The sequence below is a fragment of the Podarcis cretensis genome (assembly GCF_951804945.1).
Source record: "Podarcis cretensis genome assembly, chromosome: 17".
Taxonomy (NCBI): domain Eukaryota; kingdom Metazoa; phylum Chordata; class Lepidosauria; order Squamata; family Lacertidae; genus Podarcis; species Podarcis cretensis.
The window spans coordinates 35,353,768-35,381,323 of record NC_137187.1 but is presented as its reverse complement, the minus strand read 5'-3'; the positions used below and the strand labels follow the sequence as shown (position 1 = coordinate 35,381,323).

The following is a 27,556-nucleotide window of genomic DNA, read 5'->3' as shown; positions in this document are numbered from 1 at the left end:
TAAAATTTATTATTATTATTATTGGAGAGCGTTGGGCAGGAACTCCATTGCAGGGAAGAACAGAAAAACACAGGGGCTGCTTTGGCGGATCGGGTCAAGGTCCTGGCTAGGCATGCAAGTGGCACAGGAGCTGTACGGATGCCTTCCGAAAACCCCAAAACAAGGGCATGAACCTTCCCTGTCAATACAGCATCTGGAAAGAAAAAATTATATCCTGCCACAGTGCGTGAAGGTTTGTTCAGCTTTCCTTTCTAATAGCCACCAATAGGCTGAGATTCCTGCATGAATCTCTCTGTTCCCAAGAATGTCCCTTGCATGTGGTTAATATTCTATGCCATTGCACAACTGCCTGTGCTTTGTTGTGCATATTTCGGGGAGGAGTGGCCCCAGGGCTGTGCATTTTCTTGGCAACTCTTTTTGCAATTGTGCGGCAGGGCTGTGTCCTCCCCGCAGATTAGCTTGGGGCGTGTAATTGGCTCAGTGGCTGAGCATAAAGCCCAGGGAAAGCACCTCCTGCTGGGACAGACTACCAGGGGTCCAGGACTCCGGCCAGGCAGAATCTGGAGAGCGTGTGTCAGTGGCAGGTAAGAGAAGCCCTATGCCTCTGAGATACAGAGTGCGGGCATCACTCTGCAGGTTGGAAGAGGATAATGGATAGAGCAATCCTTAGGCAGGCGGTAAACAATTAGTTAATCCACTGGGTCATGAGAAGAGAGTGGAAAGAGATGGGGGTGGGGGCTGATTAGGGCATGGGTAGGCAAACTAAGGCCCAGGGGCCGGATGCGGCCCAATCGCCTTCTAAATCCGGCCCGCGGACAGTCCAGGAATCAGCGTGTTTTTACATAAGTAGAATGTGTCCTTTTATTTAAAATGCCTCTCTGGGTTATTTGTGGGGCATAGGAATTTGTTCATGTTTTCCCCCAAAATATAGTCCGGCCCCCCACAAGGTCTGAGGGACAGTGGACCGGCCCCCTGCTGAAGAAGTTTGCTGACCCCTGGATTAGGGACTCATACGGTCAGACTCTGGAGTAGCAAGGGCTGCAATGTCCCAAGATTGAGCCCTGGTCATTATTGGACTGAAATAATTTTTTCCTTCGCAGGGGTGGGATAAATAAATCCCTTCCCCTTTCATCTTCCTGGAATATAGCTCCTGCTTTGCTTTTCATGAATGCACTACCCCCACTCCAAGGCAGATCGTTGTACAAAGCATTTCAGGGTGTGATCCTGCTTGCTCATATAATATCCATCCCAGAACAGCAGGGGAAGGGTTTGGGAAGGTCTCTGGAAGCTGCATGTTAATATCCTTCATGGCTATACAGGGCTCCCAATTTTTGCCTATTGGAAAAGGTAGTTATTCCTGCCAACCGTTGGAGAAGGAATCAAATTCCCTGCTACCAGAAGCACTAAGTAGGGAACAAATAGGTGCTTGGTTGCCCCCTGGACTGCGTTTCAGATCACCTATATAAAAATCAGGAGGGGTTTTTTTTTCCTCCAGCCAGGATTTTCAGGTCCGTGTCCGAGCAGGTTTCTTTCATCCTGGCATTTTCACTGGGAAACCGCTGCATTTTACCTCTGAATCAGAGCAAATGGCAATCCTTGGGAAACCTGACTGCCATTTGCTTCAATTCAGTGGTCAAACGTGGGTTTTCCTGCTTGGACATGGATCTGGAAATCCTGCACTTGTGCCTAAAAACATGGTATGAAAGGAAGTGTGGATGAGCCCCAGGTGCGAGGGAAGGAGCCAGGGAAGGGCATAGAAGAGTGCAGAAAATATTTGGCCCTGTGCTAACCCCCTTCTCCACTGGCTCAGGGGTTAGCACAGGGGTCAGCAAACTTTTTCAGCAGGGGGCCGGTCCACTGTCCCTCAGACCTTGTGGAGGGCCGGACTATATTTTTGCGGGGGAAATGAACAAATTCCTATGCCCCACAAATAATGCATTTTAAATAAAAGCACACATTCTACTCATGTAAAAACACGTTGATTCCTGGACCATCTGTGGGCCGGATTTAGAAGGCGATTGGGCCGGATCCGGCCCCCGGGCCTTAGGTTGCCTACCCATGGGTTAGCAGGTAAGGAGGAGGAGGAGGAAAGGAAGCTGCAGAGATACCCAACTCCAGCGTCCCTTGGCACCCTTTGACTCCATTGCCAGGAGGGGGAGCCATCACCTCAATGTTTCTTGAGATCGGGCCATGGGTGTAGTGGGAACCGGCACAAAAGAGATGTATGCTTTTGTTCAAGGTTTCTGTTCTGTTTTATTTTTTCCAAAAAAAAGAGCCACACCCTGGCCTGGATGAGCACCGAAACTCTGCCACTGCCTCCCCCAGCTGCTGGGTTGTGCCACAGAGACCAGGAGAACTCCGGGGTGAATGTATTCGGGGACATGGTGGAAAGTGGGACTATGGCTGAAAATGTCCCCATAGCCACCCCACCCGAAGACTCCTTGGTCCCCTCGCTCGATGTTGCCACTGGTTCCCTTGCCAAAGACAATGTGCTGCAGGAACCGTCCACCTCAGGACAGGAGGGCAACCATTTTGAGAGGGGCCCCCCATCTCCAGTCACGCCTCCAGGGGGGACTGAAATGGCAGAGGTCTCCACGTCAGCAGACCAAGGGCAGGATGACGGCTATTCCGCTCACCAGGACAAGAAGCCAAGTCCCTCCCCAGAGCAACTGAATGCTGAGGATGCTGCAAGCCTGTTGGCCCAAGGGGGACATGGCAGCCAATCTGTGTGTCGTGACAAGATGCTGGGTGTCCAGTGTCCTACTGGGACCTTGGAACAGCTGGCGCAAGAGGAGGAGGCCGGTCTGAATCACTGCCATGAGAAGAACGGAGCTGGGCCCACTGACTCCTTGAAACAGTTGGAGCATGGCCAAGAAGAAAAAGGAACTCTTCTTCATTGTGTGGAGACCTCAGGTGTTTCTACGGAGCAACAGAACTCCACCAGCACCTCAAATCAACTGGACGTATGGGAGGAGAGTGGCATTGTGGGTAGTCACAGCCAGGATCCTGCTTCAGAATCTCTAGAGGAACCTGAACATGCCACCGCTGCATCCTCCAAGCCACCCAGCATCTCGCTTCCGGGGACCAATTCCCCAAAGCAGTCATGGGAGGGAGATTCTTTGGTCTTTCCCAGCCACCATCCCAGCTCCGCTCCCTGTGCTGAGCATCAGGAGACCTTTGACACTGCCAGCGTTGATCAAGAGGTAAAACCAGTCTGCTCGGAAACGGTAGAGGCTGGCAAGGAGGAAAGCACGCCCAGGGAGCTGGGTGATCAGTCCCAAGCTGCCGAGGAATATCTGGGTAACCTGAATGGGCAGTTATTTGGGGAGGGCTCGGCGGATCACTCTCAAACAACGGAGAAGCAGGATGCCCAAGATGCTGAACGCACCCAAGCCGGACTTTCACTGGCATTGATAGACTCTCAGCCAGATGTTGGCACCTATTGCCAGCAGAGGGCAGCAGGCGCAGATGGCGACACTCCCCTCCAGGCAGCGCCAAGGCAATCTCCTGTGGCAACCGGTGACTCCTCTGGACCTGCCCACTGGGGCCTGGCTCCTGACTGTGGCAGGCAAGAGAGGGAAGGACTGGCTGCTGAGGAATCGAGCGGAGCCGGCAACGACAGCCAAGCCCAGGGTGAGGCTGGAGCCAAGGCTGCGCTGGAATCTGAGAAGGGAGAGGAGGCGTCCAGCAGCGCTGGGCCTGGGGAAGCCACCTGCGTGCCGGAGAGTACAAAGGACCTAGCCAGTGCCAAAGATCCAGCCGTAGAATCACCTGGCTTGGAAAGCCCGACTGGCACAAGGGATCCAGCTGGTCCCCAAGACCAAGCTGGGACCATGGTGCTAGCTAGCGCTGAAGATCCACTTGGGGCCAGGGACAGAGCGGGCTCTCAAGATTTGGCCAGCACCACATGCCCTGTTGCTGTTTCGGAGCACGACACTTCCAGTCCGAAACCTGGAGACCAGTCGCTACTTGGTGCCAGGGACCCTGCCAGCGCAGAAGACCTGGTGAGCCCTGCAGACCCGGTCTGTGCCACATCCACGCCCAGCAGGCCCTCTGGGACTGGCGGCATGGACTGGACAGGAAACGCCATGGAGCATACGGAGGCCCTGCACCCTGCCACTGAGACCCCGATCGAGCGAGAGATCCGTCTCCACCAGGAACGGGAAGAGCACCTGCGGCGGCAAAGGGGCCTGGCCAGCCCCTGGGGCACTCAGGAGTATGTGGAGGTGCGTATCAGGCCTATCCTGAACCAGAACGTGGGGCCCCCCATGCTGCCCAAGGAGAAGGAGCGCCAGTGGGCCGGGGTTCAAATGCAGAGGGAGATCCAGAGGGAATGTCAACGTGAAGAGGACCTGGTCCAGCTGGGGAAGGTCAGGGGGGCCTACGATCGTGGCACCCCGCAAGAGATGCAGGAGAAGATGATGATTTTTGAACAGCACCCCAGCCCAGAACCTCCGGCCCCCAGGAAGATGCTGTGCAGCAGCCCCAAAGGGGCGAGGGGTCTCTCCTTTGCGGAGGCCAACAGCACCGCCAACATGGTCATCGTGGACTCTGGTGCTCTGCTGCGAGCCCAACGGCCGCTGGCCGAGAGAACCCCTGCCTCGGCCAACCCCTTCTTCTGCTTGCGTGCCAAAAGCCCCCAGTCTCTGCTGGAGCAGGAGGTCCAAGAAGCTCAGGAACGAGAGCGGGAGCTGCAGAGGCAGAGGCATAACCTGTACGGCTCAACATTGCCCTGCCAGGCTGCAGAGGCCTCAGCTCAGGATGAGGAGACCCCCAGCCAGCCAGGTAAGGGGCAAGGTGCGAGGAGCAAGTGTGGGGAAGAGGGAGAATGGGGGTCAACCGCTGGGACTGAAGGGCCGTTGGTTCAGGACTGGGAGAAGAAAGCGCTTCTTCGCACAACACGTAATTAACTCATGGGCTCGGTTTCCCATAAGATGTATTCATAGCTGTTGGATTAGTTGGCCTTAGAATGAAACAGGCAAACACACAGAGGAAAGCTCAGTGGAGCCTCCAGTTTCAGAGGCAGCGCACTGCAGAACGCCAGTTGCAAGGTTAGATTTCAGACCACAGGGAAGGGCTGTTGCTGTAATGGCCTCCTTGCTGGACTTCCCAGAGACATCTTACTAGCCATTGCTGGAAATAGAACGCTGGGCTAGAGGAAGCCTCTTGGTTACTTTTACGTACAGTGGTACCTCAGGTTAAGTACTTAATTTGTTCCAGAGGTCCGTTCTTAACCTGAACTGTTCTTAACCTGAAGCACCACTTTAGCTAATGGGGCTTCCTGCTGCCACCATACCACCAGAGCACGATTTCTGTTCTCATCCTGAAGCAAAGCTCTAAACCCGAGGTAATATTTCTGGGTTAGCGGCGTCTGTAACCTGAAGCCTATGTAACCTGAAGCATATGTAACCCAAGGTACCACTGTACTTGTGATAGCTAAGTGGGATTCTTACATTGAGATTTGGCATTGCATTCAAATCTGAATGTAGAATTCCTACTTGGCTATCCTGAGTCCCTGTCAGGGGGAAAAGCAGCGTATGAATAAATATATAATGGTAATAATATGGACATAAAAGGGACCAAGGGACCCCTCTTGTATTCAGTTACATATTTACTGCATATGCACCCAACTGTTCCGCCAAGGAGCCCAAGGCAGAGTTCTCCCCATTCTATGTTATCCTTACAAGCAGGTGAGGCTGAGAGATGGCGACTGGCCGAAGGACGCCAGGTGAGCTGCATGGCTTAGTGGGGATGCAAAGCTTGGCCTCGCAGGCTCAATATTTTGACCACAAGCAGCAGGATCATTACCTTTTCATGCCCTGCTTGTGGGCTTCAGAAAAACACCTTGCTGGCCACTGTCAGAACCAGGCGGTTCCATTAGGTGGACCTTTGGTGAAGTCCACCAGAGCTCTTCTTACAATCGGTGATTTTAGGAGTAGCTCTGTAGAAAAGCAAAGAATGCTATGGGATCTTAAAAGACTGGCTCCTTTCTTGTGTGGCATCAGTTTTCACAAGCAAGGTGGGTTTTCTTTTTCCTGTCTGGTGCCAAAAGGTGAACTAAGAAGGCTGTATGCATACAAATGCGGGGCTTGCGTAAACAACAGAAGCTGTTGCTTGGAACAGTAATATTTCTGGAGGGAAGCATATGGTCTAGAAACTTGCTATTTGCTTTTGAAAGCTGATGTTCTTGGTTTTCTAGTAACATGCCTTGCCACAGAACTCCCGCGAAAGTCCTGTTTTGTAGGACAGAGCTTTCCAAACGGCATTGCGATATGTTAGTGTGTCGGCTGCAGTGTGCAGGTGTGTCGTGTGAACACGCCCCCGCGCTCCTCTGGGGGCTGGAAAGGGGTTATTTTAAGCTCTGGTTTGCTAGTAAAACTGAATTAAAGGTAAAGGTAAAGGTACCCCTGCCCGTACGGGCCAGTCTTGACAGACTCTGGGGTTGTGCGCCCATCTCACTTAAGAGGCCAGGGGCCAGCGCTGTCCAGAGACACTTCCGGGTCACGTGGCCAGCGTGACGAAGCTGCTCTGGCCAGAGCCAGAGCCAGAGCCGCACACGGAAACGCCGTTTACCTTCCCGCTGGTAAGCGGTCCCTATTTATCTACTTGCACCCAGAGGTGCTTTCGAACTGCTAGGTTGGCAGGCGCTGGGACCGAGCAGCGGGAGCGCACCCCGCCGCAGGGATTCGAACCGCCGACCTTTCGATCGGCAAGCCTTAGGCGCTGAGGCTTTAACCCACAGCGCCACCTGCGTCCCACAAAACTGAATTACTGTGTTGCAAAATGATGCATGTCTGAAAAGTGTGTTGCCAACATGAAAAGTTTGAAAAGCTCTGCTGTAGGGAATAAATATCACTTCCAAGGACCAGCTCCAACATTAGGCAGAGTGAAGCAGCGGACTCAGGCAACTAAAACTGAGTATCAAGAGAAGGCGGGAAATTGTTATTTAATGTTCTTGTACTTTTACTGCTAGGGAGGAGGAGAGGCACTTGTGGTGTTTTCTGCCTCAGGTGCCAAAATAACTTGACCCCCCCCTCCCCGTCCTCCACCACATCATAGACCTTGCAGCAGCTCCACCTCAGGCAAAAATTGCCTTAGTCCAGCATTCTCGCTTGCAAAATCATTAAGATGCAAAGGGATCATGAAAACCGCCACCCTTTCAGATCACACCTGCACAGTCCTTCTGACTCACATCCTGGCTCCATAGCAGCAGGACCCAACAATCAAAGGAATGTGGCATCTAACACAACATTTAGCATTTCCATTGAATCTGGGCGCACTTACAGCCCTGAACTCTGGCGTGATTTACAAACTGAAGTGCTGGAACTTTCCAATCAAATCCCTATCACTGGGTAACCTTGAGTTTGTATGCAAATCAGATAGTAAAAAATTCCCCTTTTTTAACTTTTACTTTTACTTATTCAATTTATATACCACCCTTTATCCAAAGATCTCAGGGTGGTGTACAAGATTAGAAATGCATTGCAAAACACCAGTGACAAAAACATAAGAAAAATATTGTAAAAAGCAGACTGATAGACAGCCTAATAGTAAAATAATAGTAAGACCAGTCCTCTCCTCCACATTTTAACAGGCCATAGATTACTTAATAGCCTTAGGCCTGAATAAAGAGGAATGGTTTTGCCTGGCATCTAAAAATATGTAATGATGGCGCCAGGCGAGCCTCTCTGGGGAGAGCATGCCACAATTGGGGAACCACCACAATTGGGGAACCTGAATCTTTCAGGCTCATAGGACGTCCAGTTTCTCATCTCTGATTGCTACTCAGGCTGCTTAAGGCCTGACACAACCTGTTCTTGAATGAAGAGAAAAAGAGACTGAGCGTGTGCTCTGTTGTCATCACAGACAGGGATGTAGGTGTCACAGAACTCTGTGTCTGGATTTTGGACCATATTTCCCACTTGCCTTTGCACACAGATGCTTTGGACTTCAACTCTCATCAGCCCCAGCCATAAGGGAGTTGTAGTCCAAAACATATGCGGGGCAATGGAGTGGGAAAGGGCTGGCAGAGAAAATGTTCCAGTGCCATTCTTCTTCATATCTGCATCCCCAGGCCACCCAGTGTTTGAATATAATAACCTTCCTGGAAGGGCAAGTTCTTCTGGTAAGGTAGCCTGCCTGAAGAAGCAGATTTTGGTGGCACTGTTCAAGGACAAAACATTGCCATGTACTTCATTAGAAGACATCTGAAGGCAGCCCTGTTTAGGGAAGTTTTTAATGTTTGAAATTTCATTCTGTTTAATGTTTTGTTGGGAGCCGCCCAGAGTGGCTGGGGAAACCCAGCCAGATGGGTGGGCTATAAATATATTATTATTATTATTATTATTATTATTATTATTATTATTATTATTATTTACTGTGAGACGTTTATTGCCATGGAAGGTACACTATCTGGAGCCTCTGCACCAAGGCCCAAAATGAGTCGGGCCCTTGGCTAAGGGTTTGTGGGGTGAGCTGCAGCTACAGAAGTTATTACACACAGCCATTTCCTTGCCTCCTTGTAAGCTTAGCACCTGAGCCAATGTGTTGTAATGAGGGATGTGGGTGGCGCTGTGGTCTGAACCACTGAGCCTCTTGGGCTTGCTGATCAGAAGGTTGGCAGTTTGAATCCACACAACGGGGTGAACTCCCATTGCTCTGTCCCAGCTCCTGCCTACCTAGCAGTTCAAAAGCACACCAGTGCAAGTAGATAAATAGGTACTGCTGCAGCGGGAAGGTAAACGGCATTTCCATGTGGTCTGGTTTCCATCACGGTGTCCCGTTGTGCCAGAAGTGGTTTCGTCATGCTGGCTATATGACCCAGAAAGCTGTCTGTGGACAAATGCCGGATCTCTCGGCCTGAAAGTGAGATGAGTACCACAACCCCATAACTGCCTTTGACTGGACTTAACCACCCAGGAGTCCTTTACCTTTTATCTTTTTAGCTTAATGATCGGAGCATTGGACTATGTAAAGGTAAAGGTAAAGGGACCCCTGACCATTAGGTCCAGTCGTGGCCGACTCTGGGGTTGCGGCGCTCATCTCACTTTATTGGCCAAGGGAGCCAGCATACAGCTTCCGGGTCATGTGGCCAGCATGACTAAACCGCTTCTGGCAAACCAGAGCAGCGCACGGAAACGCCGTTTACCTTCCCGCCGGAGCGGTACCTATTTATCTACTTGCACTGGCATGCTTTCGAACTGCTAGGTTGGCAGGAGCAGGGACCGAGCAACGGGAGCTCACCTCGTTGTGGGGATTCGAACTGCTGACCTTCTGATCGGCAAGCCCTAGGCTCTGTGGTTTAACCCACAGCGTCACCCGCATCCCACAATTGAACTATGAGTCAGTTCAAATCCCCACTCAGATGGGGTGACCCTAGGCCAGTCACTGCATCCTACTGTGTCATTCTATTTGTGCAATGACTTCTGTTTGCACAGCAGAACTGCTGCTCCCTCTCTCCCTGCGTCTTCTAGGTTCCCCACCCAAGATTTTCTTTGCCCAGGGCAGGGGGCTGTTGCAGAGAGAGGAGCTCCTGGTTAAGGAGAAATGGGGTGGTGTTTGGTGGTATGCACACTTCCTTGAGCTCCTTGGGGAAAACAGAATGATATAGATAGATTAAATAAACAAATTAGGGTCCCAGCTGCACCATGAGAACCTGGCAGCCAACAGAACCGGAATGTGTACCTAGCGGGTGGTAATAGTTTTCCTAGGCTGCTGTAGCAAACACAGGGTTGGTTGAATTTTAACAGAGGCAAGACTGAAAGGGAAACCAGCAGGTGCAACCAGGGACAAGGAAATGTCACGAGAGGGACGCAAAGGTTGTAAAACGGAAACTGGGAGAAACTGCTTTCCTGACAGGGATGTGGAAAGAATGTTCTCTCTCTCCAGTTCCCCATCTTCAGAGCCTGAAAGAAAACCCTTCCCTAAGGCCATTGATGTGGGTGGGTCAGTCCCTGTTGAGAAAATTGCACTTTGGGAAATGCAGGTGGCCAGAAGCACTCTTATCACTGACCATTAGCCCTGTGTCACTGTTGAGACCTGTCCTTTGTCTCTGTCTCCTTCTCAGAGAGACCTTCCTGCAAGAAGCTGGACGTCACCTGGCCCCCTCCAAGCCCTCCGGAGACCTCTCAGGTGAATGGCCTCCATCAGGTAACAAGCGCAGGGGAGCAGTGCCCTTATCACACAGCTATGACTGGCGGCCTGTAGCTGTCCTCAGAAAGCAGCACCAGCTGCCTCTGTGGGCCAACAAGACACCTGTGGTAGAGAGCGGCCATCTTACAAGGAAGGAGTTGGAGTAAAAATATCCTGCGATGCGCAACTCTCAATCTCACTTGAAGCGTAAGCAGGAAAAGCAACTACCACATATGCCTCAAGGTACCAGCGGGCAGATATTGGTCTGATATTAGTTCACATCATGATTGCAAACATGCAGTCCATGTTCAAATGGCCGGCCTTATTATAACAACGGCCACACGGCTGCTGACCTGACTGGATCCACACTTGCTCTCCGACCAAATATTTTTTATTAATTTTCCATTTAAACATATATAATCACATCGTTATTATCCACTTTACTTCTTTTGCTCTTTAGAGCCTGTTGACTTCCTTCCCTCCCGCTTCTTGGCTTTCAAAACTAAGCTTGTTTACACAGCATTTTATATATTTTCCAATTCTAATGTACCGTATTTTTCTATGTATAAGACTAGGTTTTTTCCCCTAAAAACTAATGTCAAAAACTAGGAGGCATCTTATACATGGGGCCATCTCCCCCCATTTTCTTAAATATGAGTCCCCCAAAATAGTCTTATACATTCCGTCTTAAAGACTGAAAAATACGGTAACTCATTACAAAATACCTCATATTTTAAATAAATATAGAAAGGTAAGAAATTTCTCATTACAAGTCTTCAAATAACCCTACTAGTGTTCTTAATTGCTTACAATGATCTTTCAAATATTGTATAAATTTACTCTAGTCCTTTTGGAATACTCGATCGCGCTGGTTTCAGATTTTTCCTGTCAGCTTCGCCAGTTCTGCTAAGTCCTTCAGTTTCATCTGCCACTCTTCCTTCGTTGGTACTTCTTGTTGTTTCCATTTTTGGGCTAAAAGGGTTCTTGCCACTGTTTTTCCATACATGAGCAGTCTTTTGTCTTTTTTCTTTTCTTGGTATCTCTTCGCCTACTATACCCAGTAAAAAGGCTTCTGGTTTTTTAACAAAAGTGTTTTTAAACATTTTCTTTAACTCATTATATATCATTTCCCAGAAAGCCTTTACCTCTTTACAAGTCCACCACTTACGGTAGAAGATACCTTCCTTTTCTTTGCATTTCCAACGCTCATTAGATCTTGTCTTAATACATTTTTGCAAGTTTTGATGGTGTTAAATACAATCTATACATCATTTTCATCACATTTTCTTTAAGTGCACTGCATGCAGTAAAATTAATACCTTCATTCCACAGCCTTTCCCACGATTCTAACTGAATATTATATCCAAAATCTTTAGCCCATTGTATCATCACCCCTTTAACTGCTTCATCTTTAGTATGCCACTCCAAAAGTAATTTGTACATTTTCAATAATATTTTCCAATATTATCCAATAAATCTATCTCCAATCTAGATCTTACTGTATCAAAACCATTTTTCTTTTTCTCTTCCTTAAACACCTCATTTGCCTGGTGGTATTGCAACCAATCCGTCAATAATTATTTTATTTCTTCAAATGTTTTTAATTTTAACTGACTTCCTACCTCTGTCGACAAATCTTTATACGTGGCCCACTCTCCTTTCACATTTAACTTTTTTACTGCTGTTGCTTCAATTGGAGAGAGCCACCAAGGAGTTTTACATTCCAATAAGTTTTTATATCTGTTCCACACCTCATAAATTGATTTTCTTATTGTGTGATTCAGGAATCCTTTATGCACTTTTACTTTATCATACCATAAATATGCATGTCATCCATATTGGACTCTCCAGAGTTTTAGACCAACCAAAGCCTCAATCAGCCCTGGGGTGGAGGAGCTGAACTTTCAGTATGCAAACCATGTGCTGTTATCTCTGAGCGACAGACACACACACACACACACACACTCCACTGTTGGATACCCCATGCCCTTTTTTTTCCTCTCCCTTGCTGTTAACATTTCAGTGGCAAATTCCTTCAAGATTCCTTCAAATCTTTTTGCTTATGCTGCTCTGGAAAGCAGGTGCTCGTCGACAAAACTATATACATTATTTTTACATAACAGCAAGGGCTAGAATCCTATTCATTCATTATTTGCCGCTAGTAACTTGTGGTTAGCAACTGCTGTAACTCAGACTGCAATCTTATACACGCTCTTCAGGCTGCATAATACATTACCGGCTTAAAATGCATCTAGGTCGTTCTTTTTCTCAATTGGGATTGAAGCTGGTTTTGCAGAAAGCGCATCAAAATGCAGTGTTTCCTAAGAAACAACAGGATAGACGCAGGGCGGGTATGGATTGTGACTTACATGGTATGTACGCTGCTTCTCAAGCCCTGGATGCAGAGCAAATGGAACTGGGAATAAATTCCACTGAACTAAGAGCCAAGCTAGACAATATAATAATAATAATAATAATAATAATAATAATAATAATAATAATAATAATAATAAATTATTTATATCCCGCCCTCCCCAGCCGAAGCCAGGCTCAGGGCGGCTAACAACACTAAAACAGTGCAACATTATAAAAACATTATAAAAATTAATTAAAATCAAAATTGATGGCAACCATAAACTAAAGTTTTGTAAAGATTGCCAAAGGAGGGAGCCAGGCTGCTCCCTGACCAAAGGCCTGGTGGAATAGCTCTGTCTTGCAGGCCGTGTGGAAAGATGTCAAGTCCTGCAGGGCCCTTGTCTCTTGTGACAGAGCGTTCCACCAGGTTGGAGCCGCAGCCGAAAAAGCCCTGGCTCTAGTTGAGGCCAGCCTAACCTCTCTGTGGCCTGGGACCTTCAAGATGTTTTTATTTGAAGACCGTAAGTTCCTCTATGGGGCGTACCAGGAGAGGCGGTCCCGTAGGTACGAGGGTCCTAGGCCGTATAGGGCTTTGAAGGTTAAAACCAGCACCTTAAACCTGATCCTGTACTCCACCGGGAGTCAGTGCAGCTGGTATAGCACCGGATGAATGTGATCTCGCAGCGAGGACCCCGTAAGGAGTCTCGCTGTGGCATTCTGCACCCGCTGGAGTTTCTGGGTAAGTCTCAAGGGCAGCCCCACGTAGAGCGAGTTACAATAATCCAGTCTGGAGGTGACCGTCGGGTGGATCACAGTGGCTAGGTCAGGGCGAGAGAGGTAAGGAGAGGTAATATGTTAGCTATGGCAGTGTACACACTGTTTATTCTTCATCAAGTGCACTCTTACTGCTCGTTTGAGAATCTGTGTACACACAACATTAGCTACAAGCTATATCTATCCTGCTGTTGTTAGGAAATACTACATTTTGATGTGTCTCCCCCCCCCCCAACCCACAAACCAGCTTCAATCTGCATTGAGAAAAAGAATGACCCTGCTGTGTTTTAAATCGGTAATGTGCACACAGTCTACATGCATGGGCATAGGCAGGGAGGAGCACCTGCCCCCCCTAAATAAAGTAAATAAATAAAAATGCTTAACTAACTGAGCAATTGCGTCACAGATAACTCTGTTCTGCCCCCGCCCCCCATAAATCCTGGCTATACTCTTGCCTACATGCATGGTCGTAGCCAGGATTTTTGTTAGGGGAGCAGGTCTTTTGTGGGGGTGGGCAGAACATGTATTTTTATTGATTTTTATTGATTTTGGGAGGGCAACTGCCCCTTCCTGCCCCCCTGGCTATGCCCATGCCTACATGTCTGGCCCCTTAAGTGCAGGGTTTTGCTTTGTTTTATACCATTTGGATAAAGGAGCCTAATCTGGATGCAGATGCTAGTGTGATAAGAGGAAAGGGGACTTTATCCCTTCCCCACCCCTGTTGTGTCCTCAGTTTGTTTAAGAAAAGAGTTCTCATTGAAGCAATCAAGAGTCCCTCTGCCCAGCATCATCTGGGCATGAGAAGTGGGATCCAGATCAGGACCAAGATTACAGCACAAGGCTAAACCCTCTGTACCTCCATCTTATGATCTGGAATTGGTAGGGAGAAATCCTGCACTTAGAGGCACAGGTATGTACATAAGTGCAGGGGTCCCCAACCTTTTTGGGCCTGGGGGCGCATTTGGAAACCCCTGAAATGTTCATGAGCCCCACAAAACATCCATTTTGCAGAAGACAAATAGCAAGATTCAGGAATACCCCCCCCCCGAAACAAACAACAGGCAAAGTATTTACATGCCCACTCCCTCCAAAAAAACCCAAGCAGTGCAGACAACAAACAAACAAAACTCTCCAAAGCTCCCAAAACGCTTTTTTTAAATAATAAAAAAGAAGAAGTAGTAAACCTTTGGAGGGATCCAGGGCCTTGGCAGATGCCAAGCTGATACATTGGGCTTATCCACACTTACCATTTGCCCCTTTTCCCCAGGCACAGGTCCACACTTCAAAGCTCTGTGTCCAAGTGTTTTCTTCTTACCCCGAGGCTTTTCTGTGAGAACCTGCTCTTTAGTGCTCAGTCGGAGCAAGCATCAGTCCGGGTTTTCTGCAGATTGCTGTTTGCTCCGATTGAGCTTTAAAGAGCAGGTTTTCACGGGGAAAGCTCCACAGCAAAGAAAAGGGCACTCGGACATGGAATTTTAAAGTGTGGACCGTGACTGGAAAGAGCTGAGGAAAGGCAAATGTGGATAAGTCCATTGTCTCGTTTGGCTCTGAGCAGAAAATGTGTGTGTCTGCTTGCAAAGGACAGACTCTCAAATTAGTTTCTGAATGTGGAAGGCACAATACTTGACAGATCATTAGTTTGATAGGCGTTCATCAAAAGGTAGCGCAATGAAATGGGGCCAGGCAGATGTTCTAAAGAGGGGAAATGATAGAAGCTCTCCCCCACACTGTTTTCAGAAGGCTACAGGGGCATGATTTGGTTAAAAATGAGAGAGGGGTTTGGATTTTATTAAAGACTCCCTACAATTCCACGAACAATTCAAGCATTATTTCGGTGCACAGGGCAGGCGGGGTGTGTGTGTGAGGATCCTAGCAGTGCTTGACTCTCTCTAATTAACATGTCCACAATTCTGCTTGCCCCATGCCTAGAAAGCATGCCCAGCCGTTTTCCCTGGGAAAACCCACTCTTTAATGCTAAATCGGAACAAACAGCAATCTGCAGAAAACTCAGTTGCCATTTGTTCCAATTCAGCACCAAACTATGGGTTTTCCTGGCAGAAAGCAAGGAGGCAAAGGGAAGTATGGATGAGCCCCCAGGAACTGCAAAAGAGCAACTCCTTCCTGTTTCAACTAGGCTTGCAGAGAAAAACTGGGGGGGGGGTGTGCTCCATTGGCCAGGTCCCCTCGATTTGTGTTGTGCTTTAATGGCACGCACACACAAATATCCAGTGGAAACAAGTCTTGGTTATCTTTCCTTTGCATTTCTCGATTTCATAAAACACACACAAGACAAGCACACACTTCAATAGGTTCATTGTAATGCATTAAAATTTTGTTTCCTTTGCTGCTGATAAATAGGGGTTGGCAAGCCCACTGAGCATAGCAGGGCTGAGCCTGCCATTCCTCATTTCACGTGGCTGCAAAATGCTGGCAGGACAGGAGGCAATAAAACTTTGTATCGTTTGCCTGCTTCTTGATATGGTAAAAGCCAGGCTGTTTTGTTTCTGAAAGCTGAAGGTCCCATCTAATAGGTTATTGTATTAATAGGTTATTGTATTTTAGTGTTTTGTTGGAAGCCGCCCAGAGTGGCTGGGGAAACCCAGCCAGATGGGCGGAGTATGTATAAATAAATAAATAAATAAATAAATCATCATCATCATCATCATCATCATCATCATCATCATCTTGAAAAGGGCCTGAGGGGCCTTCTGCACAGTGCCTGCCAGCAAGACCCCTTCCACACCCACAGGAGAGGAGGGGGCGTAAAAATCACCTCCTCTCAGGTGCTGAACTCCTCCTGTGACACCTGAAGTGCCCCCCCCCATTCCCCAGCTCAGCACTCCACCTGCTTTGTCTGCAGAAAGAATCTGCCAAGCTTTCCAGCAGGGGAGAGAAAGGGGTCCTTGGAGCAGCTTCCAGGAAGAGAGCAGCATTGGTGCCCCATCCAGCCCAAAGGAGGTGCACTTCTCCTGTCTAGATAACCTTGCCTGCTTCTCAGATTTTTTGGGGGGAGGGGCACCAATACAGCAGGGACGCGGGTGGCGCTGTGGGTTAAACCACAGAGCCTAGGACTTGCCGATCAGAAGGTCGGCGGTTTGAATCCCTGTGACGGGGTGAGCTCCCGTTGCTCAGTCCCTGCTCCTGCCAACCTAGCAGTTAGAAAGCACGTCAAAGTGCAAGTAGATAAAAGTGAAAGTAGATAAATAGGCACCGCTCCAGCGGGAAGGTAAACGGCGTTTCCGTGCGCTGCTCTGGTTCGCCAGAAGCGGCTTAGTCATGCTGGCCACATGACCCGGAAGCTGTCCCTTGGCAAATAAAGCAAGATGAGTGCCGCAACCCCAGAGTCGGTCACAACTGGACCTAATGGTCAAGGGTCCCTTTACCTTTACCTTACCAATACAGCTCCTTGCCATGGGTGCCAGGGATCCTAGTTTTGCCTTTGCACATTCACCCCTTTTTCCTGCCCTGTATCCCTTTTGCTTAGCTGTAAGGAGAAGCACCCCCGTCCCCAGGAGGGGTATCTGCAATAGGAGAGAGGGTGCTGGGGCCTCAATGGAAGCCTGATGGTCCCTGGGATAACAGAAGATTTACCTTGCTACAAAGTTAGTGCTCAGCCACACTTCCCCTTGGCCTGTGCCTAAAAAGCACAGGTCTCAGTAGTTTTTTACTTTCTAGGCACAGGTCTGAGCGGTTTCTCCTTTGCCCAGCTCCTTTCCCAGGGAAAGTCTGCTCTTTAGCTTTAAACTGGAACAAATGGCAATTTGTGGAAAACCCGCTTGCCAATTGAGCACTAAAGAGGAACAAGAGGAAGCATGGGTAAGCCTTTAGTGAAAGTGGGTGCAGCTTCAGTTTTCCACCTCTGCACCAAAAAGGTCCCTTCGTGTTTCAAAGACCCAAAGCAAGAATGCAGACTCAGGATCTCTTGATAGTAGAGGCGGAAGAAGCTGCTTTGTACTGAGTCAGGCCATTGGTCCATCTCGTTCAGCATCCCAGGCAAGGGATTGAACCAGGAACCTTATTTGTGCAAGGCAGAAACTCTATCACTGAGCTCTGGCCCTTCACACTAATCATGTGGGTTAGGTTAAGGGATTCTGAGCAAACCCAAGTTATCAGAAGTAACTTGCAGGAGCAGATCAGAGCCTCCCTAATCCTGGGGGGCGGGTATTGTTTTTGTTTGTTGCTATGGGCTTATCCACACCTCCATTTTCCCCACTGCAAATCAGAACAAACAGCAATTGGGTTTTCTGCGGATTGCTGTTTGTTCCAATTTAGCGCTAAAGAGTGGGTTTCTTAGAGGAAAGTGGGGGGTGGGGGGGAGAGAAAACTGCTTTAACCCATGCCTAGAAAGCATGAGACAAACCAAAATGTAGATGAGCCCTTTGTTACGTGTTTTTGTGTTTTTATATTGCAAACTGGCCTGTGATCCTCAGATGAAGGGCAGTATAGAAATTTAAATAAAGAAATAAATAGTCCAGTGTTCTTTGCAAGAACCCTAACAGTCAGCAGGAATCAGGTTCATCAGAAACAAGATGGGTCCGTGCTTTACCTTTTGCCTACAGCTGCTGCTAATATACACTTGAACTTAGCCAAAAGGCTGAGAAGCTGTAACATCAAGGCAGGCACTGAACAGGACTGGGATTGCCAGTTCGCATTTATCTCTACCTCTTCCCATAGCAACCCCTACCTTGGGCAGTTCGTTTGAGAGCAAACATATCTGAATTCAATATATTTACCAACAACGTGCGAAAACTTCATTATATGATTCGGCATGCCTTTCATCTCATGAGAAAGCATTGCAGCTTTCACTCCGATTTTAATAAACGAGATGCCTGATACCATTATGATTTTCAGCATCAGGCACTGAAATGTTTTAGACATCAATCAGGCTGCAATCCTAAACTCAAGTCGTAGGGAGTAAACCCTACTTACTTCAAAGGGAGCATGTGTAGAATTGCAGCATGCATGCGAATTCGTCCTAGCACAAACCACAACGTATTACATCTTAAAATTTAGCTTGCTAATTGTGACTTGTGAGTGCTTTTTCTTTCTTTTTTAAAGGGAGAGCCAGTGTGGTGTAGTGGTTAAGAGCGGTGGGCCCGTAATCTGGTGAAGCGGGTTCGATTCCCTGCTCCTCCATATGCAGCTGCTGGGTGACCTTGGGCCAGTCACACTTCTCTGAAGTCTCTCAGCCCCACTCACCTCACAGAGTGTTTGTTGTGGGGGAGGAAGGGAAAAGGAGAATGTTAGCCGCTTTGAGACTCCTTCGGGTAGTGATAAAGTGGGATATCAATTCCAAACTCCTCCACCAAATGCATGAAGAAGTTTTAAATTTCAGCAGAAGAATGGGGTGGGTGAATTAAGAATTGTTTTAGGTGTGGGGCTCTGCTCCCTCAGTCCTTGAGTGTAATAATTGGGCTCCGTGGAACTGCCCACAGGGCATGGGGCAAAACAGTTTTCCTACTGAAGCAATAACTGTTTCTTTGCAGAGAAATGGGGTCTTCAGTCTTTTCTGTTCAGAAACAGCTGCACCCACCCAGAGCCTCAAGTCCTTTATCACTAAGCAGAGAAAGCTCTCTGCCCCAGCCTTCAGCCTGCATGTTTCCTCACTTTCTGTGGACTCTTGCTCACTTTCCCCACTTTCTCTCTCCCCTCATTTAACCCCACAGCCGGAGAGAAGCCCTCGAATCCTCCGCCGACAGAGGAGTGCCTTAATCCAGCGCTGGGAGTCGGGAGCTGTTGGCAACCAGGACAGTGAAGATTAGGGGGCTGCCTCAGCAAGAAAAGCCACTGGGTCGTGTCTCCAGTGCAAAAGACACAAGGGCCCCCCCTGTGCCTCCCCCAAACTTGCACAAAACATAACTCACGGTGTGCATGTCGAGTGCACCTCTGGAGCCGGCCGTGTATTCTTTCCACTCCGCCTTTTGATTTGACAAAAAAAAAAGTCCAAAAGCACGTCTGCACAACCAGTCTGATCACAAGGCAGAAATAGCGTTTCTAACCGGCTGCCTTCTTCCAAATTTTATCCTGGAACAAAGAGGAGCAAGATTTAAGGGATGGGCTCCAAAGCATTAGGGTTCATTTTAGTTCCTTTTTTTACGTAGGTAACACCTGCTTGGACACTGATTTCTCAACCCAAGGGCTTTCCAAACACAGGTTTCCCCTATATTTGGTCTGCTTTGGGCAACCCCACACTGAAGTGTACGGGTGGATCCATGTCCCATGCCAGCAGCATCTTTTCCTGTTGAGGTCCAGTTGTTTATGGGGAAGCGCCATAGCTCCATAGTAGCAGAGCACCTGGCTTGCAAGGAGAAAGTCCTAGGTATAATCCCAGGTAGGGCTGGGAGAGGCTCCTGCCTGGAACCCTGGGGAGGTGCTGCCAGTCAGTGTAGGCAATTCTGAGCTAGATGGAACACAGGTCTGACTCTGTGAGGCAGATTCCTACATTCCTATGTTTAACTGGCTGCAGAGGGCCAATAATCTGGGCAGACTTGTGCCTTTGGGTATCTATCTCAGGTGACTTGCGACTGTTCCCCCAATACTTCTTTCATCCTCAGATTTGACCAAGTCACATGTGGGTTTTGTCCCTGGGTATTCAAACTTGTGTACAAACAAGTATTGTAGGAACCAGCCCACAGGCGGTTGATGAAAGATGGCAAATTTTTTACTCTGGGGTAGTATGCTTTGCCACTGACACTGTTTTTCATTCAGCAAAATAAGAATCAAACAAGAATCTTTCAATGAAAAGAGCTCCTTGATTTTGTCTATGCCAGCAAGAATTAAAAGTAAATCAAACGGGAATGACTCCAGATTGTTGCGTTTTGTAAATACTACGAGAACATTGACCTTCGACAAATGGAGAGAAAGAGTCCCTTAGCACCTTTTAAGGGGAAGCCCTGCCTCAGTTAATGGGACGCAGGTGGCGCTGTGGGTTAAAGCCTCAGCGCCTAGGGCTTGCCGATCGAAAGGTCGGCGGTTCGAATCCCTGCGGCGGGGTGCGCTCCCGCTGCTCGGTCCCAGCGCCTGCCAACCTAGCAGTTCGAAAGCACCTCCGGGTGCAAGTAGATAAATAGGGACCGCTTACCAGCGGGAAGGTAAACGGCGTTTCCGTGTGCGGCTCTGGCTCGCCAGAGCAGCGATGTCACGCTGGCCACGTGACCCGGAAGTGTCTCCGGACAGCGCTGGCCCCTGGCCTCTTAAGTGAGATGGGCGCACAACCCCAGAGTCTGTCAAGACTGGCCCGTACGGGCAGGGGTACCTTTACCTTTTTACCTGCCTCAGTTCCCCTCAGTGATTGGGGTGGGGGGGAACCAATGGGGGAAAGCTGGTTGCAAGCAGGGTCGTAAAAGCCGCCGTGGGAATTTCTCAAAGAAGAGCAGGGAAATTGCTAGAAAGATATCACAAGGAGAAAGTCTGAAAAGCGATGAACAACAAAGCCCAAAGAGCCTTTTGTAAGCAGAAAATTCAACCATGCATCAGATACTTTTGCTTGTTACTACCAGATAATTTGTGGGACGCGGGTGGCGCTGTGGGTAAAAGCCTCAGCGCCTAGGACTTGCCGATCGAAAGGTCGGCGGTTTGAATCCCTGCGGCGGGGTGCACTCCCGTCGTTCGGTCCCAGTGCCTGCCAACCTAGCAGTTCAAAAGCACCTCCGGGCGCAAGTAGATAAATAGGGACCGCTTACTAGCGGGAAGGTAAACGAAGTTCCGTGTGCTGCGCTGGCTCGCCAGATGCAGCTTCGTCACACTGGCCACGTGACCTGGAAGTGTCTGCGGACAGCGCTGGCTCCCGGCCTATAGAGTGAGATGAGCGCACAACCCTAGAGTCTGTCAAGACTGGCCCGTACGGCCAGGGGTACCTTTACCTTTACTTACCAGATAATTTATAACTGACCCTTCTGTTTCGGGGTGGGGGTGGATACTGTTAATGGCTTGTCCGCATAATGAAAGGCACAGAGTGGTATTAAATAACCCTGCTGATAATTCTGACTCATCTACTGCAGTGCCATAGCAGACCTGTGCTAGGATCAAACTACAGGTTACCTTAAGCCTGCCTTTTTTAAAAAGCATGCCCACCCAACCCAAAACAGCAGCTGCATGATTCCAACTGCAGGGAGAGGGGTTTAACCCCTTCACCCCAAAGCTGTTTTACCACCACAAATGCCTCTCAGCTGCTCATTCCCTCCCAAGGATCTGTTTCCAGTGGGAAAATGGTAGGGGGAGGAAAGTATTGCCCCTCCACAGTTTCCAATCCATTTTTAACAAAAATGTTAACTGGGCATTGTTAAGCATATTTTGTTTTCGTTTTAAAGTGCTTATCTTCTTGCAATTGAACCAGTTGCCTAGCCCTAGGCTTGCAAGGTGCACTGTGGAATAATGAGAACTGCTACTGGTCATAGTACGATGATGGGCTGCTGCTCAGCTGTTCTGGCGGTCTGAGCCTTGGGTGAGACTGCTGACTGCCATGGGAAAGCAGGCTAAATTTGAACCCTCTTGGCTACTTGGGGTCTAAATGAAAGGGGTTGAGATGTCTTCATGCCATGGCCTGTTTGGAAAGATACTTCACAGATACAAATTATCTGAAGGACCTTGGAGCCATTCACCAGAAACAAACATTACTTGTTGCTTAGATAGCAGAATATTGCAAAATCTCGAAGAATAGCTGCCTCCAATTTTCTTTGGACTTCAAGCCATCTGACAACTATTTCCTGTCCTTGAGAGAAGAACAGGGTGGCTGTTTCACCCCACAGGGGAAATACATCAAGCCCCCACCAAGAAGCAAATTTGCATAAAAGTTGCATATGGTAATTTATAGGTGTATGGATAATTGCCACAATATGACCAGAATGCAATGCATCTCACCATAGTAATTAAGATGCTTAACTAGCTGTAATTTAGAGGGACCAATTTGCAACCAGATTCCATTCTGTAAGCAATGGAATTTCATTGTGTTTATGTGGCATTTAGTGCGCTGTAAAATATAAATGCGGGGTAGGCTGTCAGGCTTGGCTGTCTTAATTAATGTGGGCATTTTATGCACCATAAATTAAAATATAAGAACAGGAAAGGAGCTGGAGCCAGATGCCTGGGCTGTTTTGCCCTGGCTGCCTCGACCACTTCATTCTCCTCTGCCTTCTGTTTTGTGGCAACAGAAGGAAAAATACGTCAACATGAGTAGCTTAGGAAGGCAAAAGAGGCTTCTTGTTTCACTAGTCTGGAGTGGGGTGCAACGCAAAGGCTCAGGTTGCCTCTGTTATTTTCCTGGTCTGACCAGTCAAACCACATTCTGGTAGGTATCGAAAGGAGTTATACATTTCAGACCTGGCTTAGCAGAAAGTGCTACCCCAGGATACCCCTGACCCACGCAATTCTTCCACGGTGCCCCCCCATCTCTGTCAAGCAGTGGCGTAGCGTGGGGGTGCAGGGGGGGCCGGCCGCACCGGGCGCAACATCTGGGGGTTAGGGTTAGGGGGCGCAAATCCACAGGTTAGGGGGCACAAATTACTTGCCTTGCCCCGGGTGCTGACAACCCACGCTACGCCACTGCTGTCAAGTTCTGCTTAGGTGGTGAAGGCGGTATTTTTAAAAGGGAAATACAGTCCCTGAGGCCCTGCTGAATTGGAGGGAAGGAGAGTCGCTTCTGTCAGTGCTGAGCCAAAGCTGAAAGCAAGAAATACTAAAACCGGGAGGGGGCATTTCCAGCTTGCATTTCTCCAGGTGAGCAGCCAAAGCTGGAAGGTGGAACCAATGCTCAAACTATGGGGTGGGTGTGGGGTGGAGGTAGGGGAGCCTTTATTAAATCCACAAGCCCCAACCCCTGTCTCCCTCTAATTTTAGCCACACCTGGGCCTTGCATCTTTAAAAAATAATAATAGTGAAGCACACAAACCCGCCATAACTCAGGCACTACTAGATTCAAAAATGCAGCAAACAGAAGATTTTTCACTGCCAAACAGGCACTGGGCCCTAATTAAGGCTACCAACTGAGCAGGTCCTGAGAGTGGAAGCTGGCATTGTCATTTGCAATGAGTCCAGAGCGTACCACAAAAGCTGTCTAGCCAACTACAGTGTAAAGTTTCTAAATGCTTATGAAGGGAAGGGGGGGGGGAAATAGCTCTGTCCCGTGGGCAGCTTGTCTGTACACAAAAGAACCACCTCTACATGTTGCTAGGCACATAAAGCCTTGGAATGGTGGTGTCCATAACGCAAATTTGCATAACATTTGTATATGCTAATTCTATTTATATAGATTCAAATTTAGGCCCACCTTCAAAAGAGAAAAAAGGGAACTCTGGCTTTTGTCATCAGAGCTTATTTTATGGGGTGCCAACAGGATTTTCTGGGCTCTGTGTGTTATATATAGACTGGGTCCGCCACATCACTTTCCCATACATTGGCAAGAACCACTGTACATATTAAACTCATACAAGACTTGTCCCACAAACATGATTCTCTTCCCTCTCTCATGCACAATTTTTTATCCTCCCCTGTGAAGCTTTTGCACATCCCTACAGGTATTCTGCCACATCAGGACCATGCACACGTGATATCTGGCAAGCACAGATCACACAAACAGGAAAATGTCCAACGTACCAAACAGATAAGTCAAGAAAGATAGTCACGCCACACATGATGTGCATTGTATCACCCACTCTTTCCCTTCCTGCCATTGATCTGCTCAGAATCGGTCTCCTCAGGGTGTCTCTCTCCCCAAGGGGTAAAATTATAAGGGTACCAGCATTTTCTACCAGGGAGAAAAGTATGTGTGAGGGGGGAGGATTTTGAGTGCAAATCCAGACCAAGGGAAAGGTTTTCAGCACCTCTTCTACCCTTCCCCTCCTGTTCTTGATCAGACTCAAAGCTCCAGGCAGTTGCTTTGCTCTTTAAAAAATGCTGAGGAAAAAGCCATGCAATCACATGTCATGTAAACTTTGCCTCATAGTTTGTGAGAGCTCTGGCTAGGGCACAACTGGAACCGAAGAGGTTTCTGATTTAAGCCCTGGCGTCTCTGAAGGGCAACCAGCTTCATCTTAACCCTAGTTAAAATTATGACAGGAAAGGAATGGGGCGAAGGCTTGATGAATTCACATTTTTTACTGCTCAACTCCGATTTTAGTCCCATTGTGTATACACACCTGTTACGGAACGCTACTCAAAGAGTCCTAAGAGGAGAATAGGGAGAAGGGCTTTCTGCTGCAGATAGTTCTCAGGGATAGGAGCAAATAAATGAGCACAAATGAAGAAAAGGTGGCAGGTACAAGAGGTAACCCATGGGTACGCAAACTAAGGCCCGGGGGCCAGATCCAGCCCAATCACCTTCTAAATCTGGCCTGCGGACGGTCTGAGAATCAGCGTGTTTTTACATGAGTAGAATGTGTCCTTTTATTTAAAATGCATCTGGGTTATTTGTGGGGCATAGGAATTTGTTCATATTTTTTTGCAAAATATAGTCTGGCCCCCCCACAAGGTCTGAGGGACAGTGGACTGGCCCCCTGCTGAAAAAGTTTGCTGACCCCTGAGGTAACCTAAGCAGCAGCATGTGGGTTTAAGAAGGTGGAGGTGAAATCAGGATATAGTGGTACCTTGGAAGTCGAACGGAATCCGTTTCGAAAGTCCGTTCAACTTCCAAAAGGTTCGGAAACCAAGGTGTGGCTTCCGATTGGCTGCAGGAACCTCAGAAGCCGCATCAGACGTTCAGGTTCCAAAGAACGTTAGCAAACTGGAACACTCACTTGCAGATTTGTGGCATTCGGGAGCCAAAATGTTCGACTTGCAAGGCATTTGGGATCCAAGGTACGACTGTACTTGTGTAGTACAGCCCTACCATTAGGCAACATGATGTTGAGATGTGGCAATGAGGTGCTGCCTTAAGGTAGTTGGCTGCTCTCAAGTATGGTGGATAATGACCCCACCCCCATCACCAGTATTGGGAAAAAATACAACTACCTGTCCAGTCATAAGATGTAATGGGGGTGGTGGGTACATCTTATCCTTCACCTTAGACAGGAAAAATTATATATATATATATATATATATATATATATATATATACATGTGCAGGTATACCACTAACTCATACAGAAAACATTGAAGCGCTGTACAGCAAGTATAAAATCACAGTAAGCATATAAAAATATAAAAACAGAAACGCCATAAATATTTGGCCAGTCCAAGGCCAGTCCTGTACGAAGGTGAGTCCGCCAGCACCTGTGAACCTTTCCAAGGATGACAACAGCCATCTTTACCAAGCCTTTGTGTCTACCTGCAGTAAAACTTTACAATGGTTCTTTTATTCATGAAACAGGTAGTATGTCATAGGACAAAAGAAGCTGGAAACCTGGGATTGTAAACAGTGGCTAATCTCCCTTTAAACAAACAGCCCAACCTAGAAGGACAGGGAAATGGGACTAGGTGGGGCACAGCTAGCTATGTTCTTGGCTTGCTCTGTGCCGGTTCACCATCATTACCGTTACCACATGCAAAGAGATATTTAAAAGGGGGAAAGAGAAACTCTTGGGTTCATTAGTTCTCTAGCAAGGTTTCCCAAATTTGGGTCTCCAGCTGTTGTTGGACTACAAAGCTCATCATCCCTAGCTAGTAGGACCAGTGGTCAGGGATGATGGGAACTGTACAGGGTCGGATTTAGGTTTGATGAGGCCCTAAACTACTGAAGGTAATGGGGCCCTTTATATGTCCAGCTGTACTTTGTCAACAACAAATTGTCACTGTTTTTTTGTGTTGAATATGTGCTATATGGTAATTTATGGACCTAATAGGTATCTAAAGCCATTTGCACATAACAAAACCAGTGATATTTTAGGAAGCAGGCTAGCAGGCGGGGGCCATTACTTACATCACAGGAGCCTACACAACACAAAACACTGTTGTTGTATGTGGGTTTTATTTTATTTGTTTTTTATCTTATATTTTGGAAATGTACATACAGGTTGTTGTTTTTCCTTTAATTTTTGGGGGGGCCCCAAAAGAGTGGGGCCCTAAGCTATAGCTTGTTTAGCATATATGCAAATCCGGCACTGGTCTGGAACTGTAGTCCAGAAACAGCTAGAGACCCAAGTTTGGGAAACCGTACTCTAAAGGCTCTTCTTGCCTTAGGGCTGTTGCTTAGCCAGCTTCTTCTGTAGCCAGCCTCCCTCCACACCAGCACAATCCTTAAGACTGCTGCTTCGGTGAGGAGGAATTAAATAACCTTTTCATGAGGGTGAAAGAGGAGAGTGCAAAATATGGTCTGAAGCTCAACTTCAAAAAAACTAAGATCATGGCTACTGGGCCCATCACCTCCTGGCAAATAGAAGGGGAAGAAATGGAGGCAGTGAGAGATTTTACTTTCTTGGGCTACGTGATCACTGCAGATAGTGACAGCAGTCACGAAATTAAAAGACGCCTGCTTCTTGGGAGAAAAGCAATGACAAACCTAGACAGCATCTTACAAAGCAGAGACATCACCTTGCCGACAAAGGTCCGTATAGTTAAAGCTATGGTTTTCCCAGTAGTGACGTATGGAAGTGAGAGCTGGACCATAAAGAAGGCTGATCGCCAAAGAATTTATGCTTTTGAATTATGGTGCTGGAGGAGACTCTTGAGAGTCCCATGGATTGCAAGAAGATCAAACCTCTCCATTCTGAAGGAAATCAGCCCTGAGTGCTCACTGGAAGGACAGATCCTGAAGCTGTGGATCCAATACCTCATGAGAAGAGAAGACTCCCAGGAAAAGACCCTGATGTTGGGAAAGATGGAGGGCACAAGAAGAAGGGGACAACAGAGGATGGGATGGTTGGACAGTGTTCTCGAAGCCACCAGCATGAGTTTGACCAAACTGTGGGAGGCAGTGGAAGACAAGAGTGCCTGGCGTGCTCTGGTCCATGGGCTCTGGTCCATTTCTTCCCCTGCTATTTGCCAGGTGGTGATGGGACCAGTGGCCATGATCTTCGTTTCTTTGATGTTGAGCTTCAAACCATATTTTGCACTCTCCTCTTTCACCCTCATTAAAAGGTTCTTTAATTCCTCCTCACTTTCTGCCATCAAGGTTGTGTCATCTGCATATCTGAGGTTGTTGATATTTCTTCCAGCAATCTTAATTCCGGCTAGGGATTCATCCAGCCCAGCCTTTCACATGATGAATTCTGCATATAAGTTAAATAAGCAGGGTTAGACCATTGCATTAAAAAACCCCAAACACTCTTGGTTATTATGGTAATATACCACATGTCTATCCAAAAACATTTCACACAGTTGAAACAAATCCAGCTATATTTTGTAATCTTTTAACTATGCTGGTTCC

The 27,556-nt window shown here is 47.8% G+C and overlaps 1 protein-coding gene and 1 long non-coding RNA gene across 4 annotated transcripts; one reads left to right on the top strand and one right to left on the bottom strand.

The window, feature by feature from the left end:
- Positions 1-42: 42 nt before the first annotated feature.
- Positions 43-19,151, top strand: MISP3 (MISP family member 3). 3 transcript variants are annotated; one of them, XM_079959998.1, is made up of 4 exons: positions 43-232; positions 2,274-4,785; positions 10,067-10,131; positions 18,927-19,151. In XM_079959998.1, exons 1-4 carry the CDS (start codon positions 113-115, stop codon positions 19,020-19,022), a joined length of 2,793 nt encoding a protein of 930 aa, XP_079816124.1. In that variant the 5' UTR covers positions 43-112; the 3' UTR covers positions 19,023-19,151. The 3 variants fall into 3 exon arrangements, with proteins under 3 accessions (XP_079816124.1, XP_079816123.1, XP_079816125.1); XM_079959997.1 differs by having other exon boundaries at positions 44-232; positions 10,067-10,149; XM_079959999.1 differs by lacking the exon at positions 43-232 and adding an exon at positions 452-584 and having other exon boundaries at positions 10,067-10,149.
- A 328-nt stretch (positions 19,152-19,479) lies between these two features.
- LOC307206780 lies at positions 19,480-22,607 on the bottom strand. The gene is made up of 3 exons (XR_013834485.1): positions 21,129-22,607; positions 20,530-20,752; positions 19,480-20,153 (listed from the first exon to the last, which is right to left on the bottom strand). It is a non-coding gene; the product is annotated as an uncharacterized lncRNA (long non-coding RNA).
- Between the last annotated feature and the right edge of the window lie 4,949 nt (positions 22,608-27,556).